General features: G+C 38.3%; 1 protein-coding gene across 1 annotated transcript in view; it reads right to left on the bottom strand.

Annotated features, from left to right (window-relative positions):
- The window catches only part of THADA (THADA armadillo repeat containing), a 332,219-nt gene that overhangs the window by 241,901 nt on the left and 78,230 nt on the right, over positions 1 to 12,088 (bottom strand). The window contains exon 24 of the mRNA XM_058668010.1: positions 6,899 to 7,021. Coding sequence (XP_058523993.1) covers positions 6,899 to 7,021 — 123 coding nt within the window. The remainder of the gene's footprint in view (positions 1 to 6,898; positions 7,022 to 12,088) is intronic.

Here is a 12,088-nt window from a genome sequence, read left to right as displayed (position 1 = left end):
TAACATATTATGTTATGTATGTTATATGTTGTGTATAAACCAAAATTGAAATGTCAATGAGGTGGTCACAGAAGGTGGTTAAGAACTTACATTTACTTTTAACATATTGGTTACTCATTACTATGTCAATTAATTCCATAATGATGGAAATTTTCGCTGATGGTATGTTGGAACTTTTAATGGACTGGGATGATACTCTGCTGTTTTCAGACCAGAGAGGGTATACCTAAGAAGCCGTTGAACTTGACTGGACAATAAGATGCTGGACTCTATGTTTGGTATATGCTTGCAATGGGGGATTCTCAACTGAACTTGAACTATGGTTATGCAACAAGGTGGAGGAATCCACCATGGTGGGAGGGTTTGGGGAGGGGTGGGGAGAATCCAAGTACTTAAAAAAATCCCATAAAACACAAACTCCACCTTGTTTTAAACAAAACTTTCTGCCAAAGGCTGCCAGAGGCAGTTAAGTTAAAACCTGAAGTAGGGCCAGCACCATGGTATAACAAGCTAAGCCTCTATCTGTGGTGCCAGCATCCCACACGGGCGCCAGTTTGTGTCCCAGATGCTTCATTTTCAACCCAGCTCCCTGATAAGGCCTAGGAAAGCAGCAAAGGACAGCTCAAGTCCCTGGGCTCCCACACTCATATGGGAGACCTGAAGGAAGTTATTGTATCCTGGCTCTTAGGTCCTGCCATCTGGCTCCTAGCTTCAGACTGGCTCACCTCCGGCCACTGTGGCCTTTTGGGAGTGAACCAGGGGGTGGAAGACCTCTCTCTCTGTCTCTCTCTCTCTCTCTGTGACTCGTTTTGACTCTATGACTCTGCCTTTCAAATAAAAATTAAAAATACATTTTTTTTAAAAAAGGGCAACTGGAGTACCCAGAGATGTTGAGAACATACACCCTCAAACTTACAGGACCTATTAACAACCTGTATGGATACCCCCAGAAACAAAAACCACCTTAACTGATTCCATAAGCTGGACACAGGAAACACTAGATATCTTTTGGCAATAGTAAAATAGATCAGTGGGTTCAGGACTATCATCGGTCTGATCCATGCTACTACAGTCTGTACAGGAGAGCCCAAGAGAAACACCTCTCACTCCTTATACCATGTAAGCAAACAGCAAATCGGTACCCTCTGTGAATCAGAAAAGTGGGCTTGCTGCAGACACTGGTTCTGTCAGGAACTTGACTTTCAATTGCTCAGCCACCAGGATTGGGAGAAATAAATTTCTGATTAAATCACTTGAATGTGAAATTTTATTATAAACCACACAAACACATCCATGGTAAAATCCCAGCAGCAGCAGTAGCTTCTATCCAGCCCTCTGTACTACTTACATTCACAGAAAAAGGCCTTGCTTAGCCAATTATTTAGTTACCCTGTTACTCAGCACAGATTTACTTCCATAGGTAATCAGATTATGAACTTTTTTTGTTGTTTAACAGACATATCTGTACATTTATTTGAAAGGCAGAGAAGAGAAGCAGAGAGAGAAAGAGAGACTATCTCTTATCTACTGGCTCACTCCCCAAATGCTCAGAAGAGCCATGGACGGGCTAGGTCAAAGCCAAGAGTTAGGAACTCAGTATAAGCCTTCAATTCCTAGTTTATTAAGTGTTTTATTCACAAAATGATATTGGAAGTTGCCAAATGCTTTCTCTGAATCTGCTTAAGCAATCATAAGGATTTTGTCTTTTATTTATTTTTCAGATTTTAAAAAAAAGTACACCCTTTTAAAACTGTACAAGTTATATTGAGAACATCATGAAGTTATAAATGTAGAGCAAAATAACTAGCATAGTAGAAGAGTGTCTGCATTTCTGTGTGACTATTCAAATTGTTGAAGGACATCTATTTCAGATACTGTTTTTCCTTTCTCACTACTTCATTCATATATATATATGTCCCAGACTATGGAATTAATGAGGAGGAAAACAAAATTGACACAAAATTGAGTAAGAAGTTGTGACAGACTGACAAACTGCAATTACTGATAATACATAATAATATGAATCACTGATTGGTAAATATTAATGTGAATAATGCAAAAGGTCATTAACAGGGCTAATATGTTTTGGGAAAATCGCAATCAGTAACAGCAATGAAAACATGTCCCTTCTTGGGAGGGTGAGTAAGAATGCAAGTCAAAAGGACAGTAAAAGCAAAAAAGAATAAGGAGTGTAAAGTTAAAATGGAGAAATCAGAAGGACCACCACACAATTCCATTAACCTTCCTCACAAGCAAAACATCAGAAAAACTCTCCTGACCCCTGCATCCTTCTCCAAGCCTCCAACATATTGCTGCCAGAGACTTGCTATTCTGTTATCAGTTTTTCTTTCCTTTCACAAGAAAACTTCTAAATAAACTTGTGTAAGAGAAAGAATTAGGTAAATGAGAACAAAATTAAGTTACACAAAACTGTGTGTGTGTGTTTACGTTAATACAAATGTTCCCCTGACAAATAGCCAAAAAGTGTTGGGAGCCTATCACATGCTATCAGTATTTAGTGTGGTCATTTACATACCATTAATTCTTACCCTCAATACACAGTGAAGCCCTTTAGGACAATATCAACATATTTAAAACATTTTGTTTGATGTTTCTGGTGTAAGTTAATAAAAGAAATACATTCTAAAAAAAATTATTGAGATTTGGACTCTAATTTGCCTTCCATTATTTCTGAACATGTGACCTTGAAAAAGATATGAGAAGTATCTTAAGTGTCTCATCCATAACCCAAGAAAACTGTGCTGGAATTTCTGAGACTGTGCTGTAGCAGACAGCTACTCTTGTTCTGGAGTTCATGGTGACCTGCTCCCAAACCAGCGAGTGACTTCTTCAATGAGAAGCCAAGAAGAGTTTCTACCAGTAAATCAGCAAAAAAAAAAAAAAAAAAAAAAAAAGTAGGGGGGGGGACCTTCTCCTCTGAGTCAACAGAATGCCTCAGCCAGCATTTAGAGTAAGGAGCAGGGCACAGCTGGGTTTCAGTACTACACACCCCTTAGCTGGCACCCTGGAGACAGCCTCAAACCTGCCAGAGCTTGTTGATAGCCACATAAGCATGAATACGTATGACAGTACTGGTCTTTTTCCCACATGCCTCTGAAGCTCACTGGATGCTGTTAATGAGCTGGCCTAAGGGAAACTAGTTGAAGATATGCTAGATGAAAATATAAACCCAGGATGGCTCCTAGAAGGATCCTGAGTTGGCATGCCCTGTGGAGTTTCTGAGTCCAGCAGAGAGGATACAGGCAAAGAAGATCAAGTGTCTCACGAGATATGAATCACATCTGTAAGCAAAAACTGCCCAGAAAATGCTCGGATATGACACACATATACAATAAGTTACTCTGATACTTAAATTTTTTTTTTTAAGATTTTATTATTTGTTTTATTACAAAGTCAGATATACAGAGAGGAGGAGAGACAGAGAGGAAGATCTTCTGTCCGATGTTTCACTCCCCAAGTGAGCCGCAATGGCCGCTGCACGCCGATCCGAAGCTGGGAACCAGGAACCTCTTCCAGGTCTCCCACACGCGGGTGCAGGGTCCCAATGCCTTGGGCCATGCTCCACTGCTTTCCCAGGCCACAGGCAGGGAGCTGGATGGGAAGTGGAGCTGCCGGGATTAGAACCGGCGCCCATATGGAATCCCGGGGCGTTGAAGGCGAGGACTTTAGCCGCTAGGCCATGCCGCTGGGCCCGATACTTAAAATCTTTTACTAGTTTAATCTCCAAAATATACGTCAAAGATAACCAACACTCACTCTCTCTACTAATCACTTCTCTGCTCGGTGCCACCACAGTATTTTGTCAGAACTATTACAATTGCTTCCCAAATGATCCTTCTTCTGTCTTGCCACCTTAAAACTCAGTCTCCACTTGAATTCACAGTCAGCTTTCATGAAGCCCCTGTTGGAAAACTCTTTCCTGCAGGGCTCTGAAGCAGCAGTGGCAGCCAGTTTCAGATCCCAACCACATCCATGGAGTTTCTGACACTTTTTAGCTGTTTCTAGATCCAGACGAGATATCACATCCCAGGACATGGTATCTGACTTCCCTAGTAGCTCCCCAAAGACTGTGCCTATACTCAGTTAGATTGTGTTAATTTCCCAAGGGGTGAACACTAAAAGAGATGGGAGACAGGACTCTCCCAAGAGGTGGTGGCGTCTGGCTAGCACATGTACCATGTGCCAAGACAATCCAGTCAGTCTTTGTCCAAGGCTGAAGTCTACTTGGTGATGCCTTTCTACTTTCCATGCTTTACTTCCTTTTTTCTTTTATTCTGGCTGCTTTGGGTTGTCATCACTCAATAAAACTGTAGAGTGTAGGCTACTTCGAGTTGTCTTCTAAGGAATGCTTTGTATTTCAACAATACACAAAATGTTTCTGTACAATACAGATTCTGGATCCTGACAGATAATAGCTACACACCCTTTAAGTTATTTTAGCTATCCAAGCTTTATTTTCCTTATCTATAAATAAGGATAATAATAAAAACATATTTCACATGTATTAAGACACTCTAAGTGACTTCTACAATTATGATAAGGTATATTTTATAGTAAAATGTCAATTTTAATTTTGATCTGCCTTAGATCATTTTTTTAGGGAAGAAAACCTAACAATATAGTAAAGGAACAATGTGGGTCACTATAGTATAAAAATAATTTCAATAGAAACAATAAGCCTCTCACAAGAGTATCTCAAGAAATAAATCTATACCAGACTTGTATAGACTTTGAGGATAGATGTGTGTAATTCACATATGAAAACCACTCAGAAAAGGGAGAGGAAAGGTACTAAGTGATGAATATATCCACAGGGTAGTCTAACAAGTGATTTACGGTTCTAAATGCTTTTCCTCCTATTGAAAAGTCAGGTAGTGCACATATGTGATTGTTTAGATTCTCAGGAACACTTTTCCCCCAAAATTTAATCATTTCTGATACCTGCTTTTGCAAAAACACTAAAAAAATTTCACTCTCAGAAAGCCCATTCACATAAGAAATGTTTTAGCATGTCTGACATTAACATCTTGAAGAAAACAGTGGTACCGCTGATGATCAGTTTTAGCACCTCCAGTTACCCTGATGGTCAAGACAAATCCCTACCTCTCTGATTCCTGTAAATGCAAGAGGTAAATACTGTCCTCAGGAACAATGTTGCAATGCTCCTAGACAGAATTCCAGAAGTTGCATCTCTTCCAGGAAGATGCACAATCTTCCAGGAACAAGCTGGCAACCTTGAGGATGCCTCCTGGCACTAAGTGTCTGTCTGAGGCTAGCTGCCTCTGCAATGCCCTGCCTCTCAATCAGAGGCTTATCACACAGGTATCCAACAGTTTGTGCAACTTGCTAGCTGGAAAACCTTCCTTTGTAGTAGATACTGCACTCTGCAGGCAATGTATTTAAACTTCATTTATCTTCTTCCCACCTCTTTTTCATATTTCTTTGTAGAAATCACATTTCAAGCATCTACAAACCCTATACTGTTCACCTCTGTTCTAGAAAACATAATAGGAAAACAAAGAAAAAGAAAGCATTTCCCTTAGGAATCAGGAAAAAAAACAACATTTATTTACTGACTCATTTAAACCTAAAAACCTAAAAACAGTCACTATCCTCAGAATTGTGAATCAAAAGTTTTCAGGACAGTGATTACACTGTTAAAGAAAACATGACTATGTGTTTAATTACTCCATTTAAATATTTATATTTGTCCAACTTCTGATGGAATACATTTATAGCACTTACTTAACACACTGATATAAAGCATTCAGAAGAAAAAACATGTAAAAATACCAAGAAGCTTTTCTGTTTCAGATAAACATTACTCATCACAAGAAAAATGCAAATCAAAATCGGAATGTGATACTACGTTGCATCACCAAAATAGCTATTACTGCACATTGTACACATACATTACAGGATACCACGTAATTAGAACAGATGCTATGTGCCAATTAAAAATGTCTTCAAATTTAATGGTTACTACAATAAAACACAAAGCAACAAGTGCTGGTGAAGGTATCAAGAAACTAGAATTCTTATGCCTTCCAGCATGCCTATAAAATGATGTTGCTGCTTTAGAAAACAGTTCAGCCATTCCTCAAAGACTTGAACATAGAGTTGACATGATATACTCCCCAAAGTTGAAAGCAGGAACTCCAAAAATGTGTACATCAAAACAGCACCACTTATAACAATCAAAAAGTGAAACATCAATCAATAGATGAGAGGATGAATAAAAATGTAGTGCACATATAGAGAACATTAGTCAGCTTAAAAACAATATACTAAGTGAAATAACTCCACAGAAGAAGTACAAAGTTAGCAGGTTCTACTTAGAGGAGATGTTAGACCAGGTAAACCCAGAGACACAGGATGTAGGAAAGAGGTTGCCGGGGGATACAGGGATAGGAGATGGAGAATTCATGTTCTGTTGAGGAAAAGACAAAGTTCTGAAAATGTATAATGGACATGCAATGTTGTGCACTAAACTGGGTACACTTACAGATGATTAAAGTGGCAAACTGTTTAAACCAAAGTAACAATACAGTGTGTATATGCAACATACATAAAAGTAAAATGTACAAATACTACAAGAGGAGAAAAAGAAGTATATTAGCATTAAGTTCTGTATACATAAAACATAAATCAACAACTAAAATAAGAAAACAGAGTTATGGATAATAGGTCAAACAAACAAAATAAGCGAAGTCACAAAAATACCAAAAATCAAAATGTAGTATAATCCAAAGATTTACTCTTTAAAAACACTCCTTGATAATACACAGTACATATTTTTTTCTCATTTAGTGAGAATTTACTAAAATTACCCAGGATCTTAATTAAGTCAATGAAAATAAATGCCAGAAGTACTTACTGCCCACACTGGTGACGTAAAGCCTAGAATAGCAGCCTTCGCTCCATCAGCAACATAAGGAATAATATTTTCTCCCAGTCGTGTATCTCTGAACAAAGCTCTAAGGATATTTAAGGCATGAACCTAGAACAAACAGTTCTAATTTAGTTATAAGTTGAAAACTTGAAAACTATGATAATTCTAAACAGTATATACCCACCAGCACAGCCTCCAAAGCAAAAATATTGCTGAATTGTGAATAGGGACAACAATAAAAAAAAAAGATTTAATTAAAACAAAATAAACTCATACCCATTTTTAAAAAGTAATTCATTTTAACAAATTTACTTTTTACATTTATTTCTTATTTTTCTCTATTTGAAAGTAAGATTTCCAGAGAGACTGAGAGAGCTATTCCATCTGCTGTTTTACTCCCCAGGTGGCCACAATAGCCAGAATTGACCCAATCGGAAGCCAGGAGCCAGGAGCTTCTTCCAGGTCTCCCTTGTGGGTACAGGGTCCCAAGGCTTTGGGACATCCTTGACTGCTTTTCCACACAAACCAGAATCCATATGGGATCCAGGTGGTTGCAAGGCAAAGACTTTAGCCACTAGGCTACCATGCTGGGCCCAACAAATTTACTTAAAATTTTTTTTTAAAGATTTATTTATTTTTATTGGAAAGTCAGATATAGAGAGGAAGACAGATAGAGAGGAAGATCTTCCGTCCAATGATTCACTCTCAAAGTGACCACAATGGCCGGTACTGCACCAATTCGAAGCCAGGAGCCAGGAATCTCTTCCAGGTCTCCCACACAGGTGCAGGGTCCCAAGGCTTTGGGCCGTCCTCGGTTGCTTTCCCAGGCCACAAGCAGGGAACTGGATTGGAAGTGGAGCTGCCAGGATTAGAACCGGTACCCATATGGGATCCCGGCGCTTTCAAGGCGAGGACTTTCGCCACTAGGCCACTGTGCCGGGTCCTAAAAAAATTTTAAAAGCTTGATCCCATAGACAAATGTAGACTCCTGCTCCTAAAAATAAAACAACACATTCTTTCAAACATACATGAAATGTATGTATTATTAATGATCCAGCCACAAAATCTCAACAAATATTGAATAATTATCATCATTTCTGCTGATTATAAAAGAACTGACTGTGCCTATTAAATGCTGATACTTTTAAAACTGCTGAAAATGAATGTGCTACACGTCCAATGAAGATGATAAGAATAAACAATATTAGAGAAAGAAAATAAAAACACAAGAGGGGCAACTGTTTGCCTAGTGCTTAAGCTGCCAGCTGGAAGGGCCAAGTGCCAGATCAGAGTATGTAGGGCTGCTTCCGATCTCTGGCTTCTACTTCCAGCTTTTTACTAATGCAGACTTTAGGAGACAACAGCGAAGGCTCAGGCATCTGGACGCCTGTCAGCCATGTTTTACACTTACATCATCACTCTGTCTCCTGGTCTAGTCATAGGCCAGCCCTGCTACTGCAGGCATTTGGGGAGTGACCCAGCAGATGAGAATTCTCTCTTTGCCTCTTCAAACTAAGAAAATTAACAAAGAAAAAAAAAAAAACTTTGATTCTCATAGATACTAACACAAAAGAAGGAAGGGAAGAGCTAAGGAAGGAAGAAAGGAAAGAAGACAAGAAGGAAAGCAGGGAGGGAAGGAAATCCAAAACCAAATCAATTAAAAAAAAAAAATCCAACAAATTAGCCATAAAAATAAAAAACCCATGTGATTTTATCAACAAATCCTACAAACACTGAAAGAACAGAGATAATCCCAATCTTACACAAGATGCTCAGGGAAGAAAAAACTTCTAAATTTCCTTTATTGAGTTTAACATAACCTGGCTTTGTATCAAACACGGTAAGGATGACTACTTCAGGAAAATTGCAATATCTATCAAGGCTTAGCATAAACATCTCTAATAACCACTCCTAAGTATATATTCATACTCACATACATTCACTATATTTAAGGATGCTCTTAGAAATACTACTCTCTTCTTTTTTTTACTTATTTACTTTCATTTTATTTAAAAGGCAGGACATTACAAAGAAATGAGAAGAGATTGACCTCCCATCCACTGTTTACCCTGCCCAAGAAACACTGTTCAGAAAATGAACAGAAAATGAAAGGTACAAACTCAGCCTAATGGTTGAGATGCTTATACTCCACGTTAGAGTTGTTGCTCTGATAATACACGTCAGCTGCCTCGCTCCAGTTCCCTGTAACTGTGGACTCTGGGACGCCACAGTAATATGTCAAGGACTTGGGTTCCTGGCTCCCTCCGCCAAGGCCATCACATGCATTTGAAGAAAGAACTAAGTAAATTAAATGGAAGCTCTCTTTTTCTTTGCATTTCACTTTCTGTGTGCCTCTCACAGGAACTATTAAGTAAAGAAATGAAATTGAACTACAATTTAATAAACTTAACAAAAATAAGGAAATAAACATGGAAGATCAGCAGAAAAGTAAATTACCAACTAAAGCCTAAAAGTTAAGTCAGGAGATAAAATTTTCAAATTTCACTAAAATTATCACAGAATGCAATTAGTCGCCATGAGGCAGAGTATGGCAAAAATTAGCTAGCACTTCCTAAAGCCAAATTTCGTTTTTTGATATTCTTGCAAAAGTAATACTGAGTGACAATTTAAGAAAATGGAAACAACTATATTTTTCATATTTCATTGGAAAATATTTTGAAATGATCATTTTTTGAAAGATAATTAGTGACATTTTGGTTAAATTTCTTACACAAATTGTATTTTACTGTCACTGGTCACCATGCACCATATGTTAGACCCCATCATTTTCCCATGAGGTCCCGTCCCACAGGCCAGAAGAAAACTTTCCACAGGCTCTAAAATAAAACCACGTGTCCTGCAGGTCACAGTGAATTCTATGACTCAAGAAGGGGCTCTCATGGTGGAGTAGCAAGGGACATCTCTGAAGGAACCACTGAGGAAGCCTGGACTACAAAGCACAAGGGCATAACAGGCAATTTCTTTTTTTTAAATACATTTTATTATTGTTGTTATTATTTTATAATACAGTTTCATATTCCCTTATCCCCTCCCCAGTTCCCTCCCCCCCCCAGTTCCTCTATATCATTACTAACATACAGTTCTTCATACTCAGTCATATGTCCATCATTGCGGGCATGGACACTGGCAGAGAGTCCAGAATCCTATTGTCAAGATATAGTAAACAGTTTCATTGTAAGTCCATCTTTGTCTGGAAGTAGAAACGCATACCACACTATATCCTCACATCTGAATGTTAGTCTCAATTTCGCAGCTACTGTACATCTCCTTAAATGAAAAGTCATGATTCAAAATCAATAATAGAAAGAAGAAATTTACAATGCCATGAAGTTAAATGACATATTACTAGATATGACAGTTTCCATTACACAGCTACTAAACATCCCCTTAAATGAAAAGTCATGATACAAGATCAACAATAAAAAGAAAAATAGAAATTTACAATGCCTGAAGTTAAATGACATGTTACTAGATATGACAGTCTCCATTACACGGCTACTATACATCCCCTTAAATGAAGAGCCACAAAACAAAATCAACATCTGGAAGAAAAAAGAAATTAACAACATGAAGAAGTTGAATAACATGCTATTAAATGACTAATGTGTAGCTGAAGAAATGAAAATCAAGAACCTTCTTGAAGAAAATGATGCCACTTGATGATCTACAAGTCACTGAATGACTTAATCAGAAGGAAGTGTTTTGAAGAGATGGAAACAACAGAAAACAACAAAACCCATGAGATATAGTTTCCGCTGATCTTTGTTGAAGTGTGTCTCCTCCAGACAATAAGCAGGTGGGTTTTGTTTTTTAATCCGGTCTACTAATCTATGACGTTTGCTTGAGCTTAAGCCATTTACATTCAGAGTTTAATATACATGGGTGTTACTTTGGTCCTGTCATTTTAGGAATGGGTTGTTCATTGGTTTAGTCTTCTGTTGTCATTTTACTGGAATGTTCTTCACATTTGCCTTTGGTTTTAGTAGGTGCTATTCCTCGTTTCTGTCAAGAGAACTTCTTGAAGTATCATTTGTAGGGCAGGTTTGGAAGAGGCAAATTCTTTTAGTTTTTCTTTACTGTGGAAGAATTTTATTTCATTTTCAAAGACGAAAGAAAGCTTTGCTGGATATGTTATCCTAGGCCGACAATTTTTTTCTTTTAGAATCTGGAATATGTCACTCCATTCTCTTCTGGCCTGTAGAATTTCCTGTGAGAGATCTCCTGTGAGCTTAATTGGCATTCCTTTATATGTCAATTGATTTTTTTCACGTGCACATTTAAGGATCTTTTCCTTATGTTCGATTGAAGAGAGCTTGATTATCATATGTCGTGGTGAAGATCGCTTTTGATCAAGCCTGTTGGGAGTTCTGTGTCCCTCCTAGAACTTGTTTCCCAATTCTTTCTCTAGATGAGGAAAATTTTCCTTTATTATTTCATTAAATACATTTGCAAACTCAGCTTCTCTTTCTGCACCTTCTGGGACTCCCATAACTCTTATATTTGGCCTCTTAATAGCGTCTTTCAATTATTGAATACTTTTTTTGGCCTGATCCAGCTCTGCTTCCAGCTTTTTGTTTGCTTTCCCCTGATGACAGGAAATACCTTCCAATTCTGAGATTCTTTCTTCTGCTTTCTTCATTCTATTTTGGAGACTCTCCACTGTACTCTTAATTTGCTCTACTGTGTTCTTAATTTCTGATATACCAGCCTTGATTTGCTTTATTGCTTCCTTAAATTCTTTGAACTCTTGCATGAGCTTCTCATTGTTGATCAGAATCTTTAAAATGAGTCTTATGGATTTTGTGTGCCCCATTTTCTCGATGTCTTCCTCAGTTAACTCTGAGGTTGGCATGGGGTTTTGCTCCTTTGCAGAGGAGTCTTCGGTAATATTCATTGTGCCTTTGTCTCTTCTTTTGCTCTTGTTCATTGTACTTCTGGTTAGCAGAGTCTTGAATTCCTTGGGGCAGGTTTCTAAGCTTTGTCACCCACAGGTCTACAATGCGAGTTTACTTATTGCGGTTGGTACACAACTTTTACCTTGCAGCCACTTGTGCCACAACCTCCAGCGAGTTCCAGGTCTGGGTTCTTACGTCAGATTTCCACCGTGGTCTCCACAGCCCCAGCTCTTGGCTCACCACTCTCCACCTCCTGTGA

The sequence above is a fragment of the Ochotona princeps genome, chromosome 8 (genome assembly GCF_030435755.1).
Source record: "Ochotona princeps isolate mOchPri1 chromosome 8, mOchPri1.hap1, whole genome shotgun sequence".
NCBI classification, from domain to species: Eukaryota; Metazoa; Chordata; class Mammalia; order Lagomorpha; family Ochotonidae; genus Ochotona; species Ochotona princeps.
The sequence above is the reverse complement of the archived record's forward strand: the minus strand, read 5'-3'. Positions and strand labels throughout refer to the sequence as shown.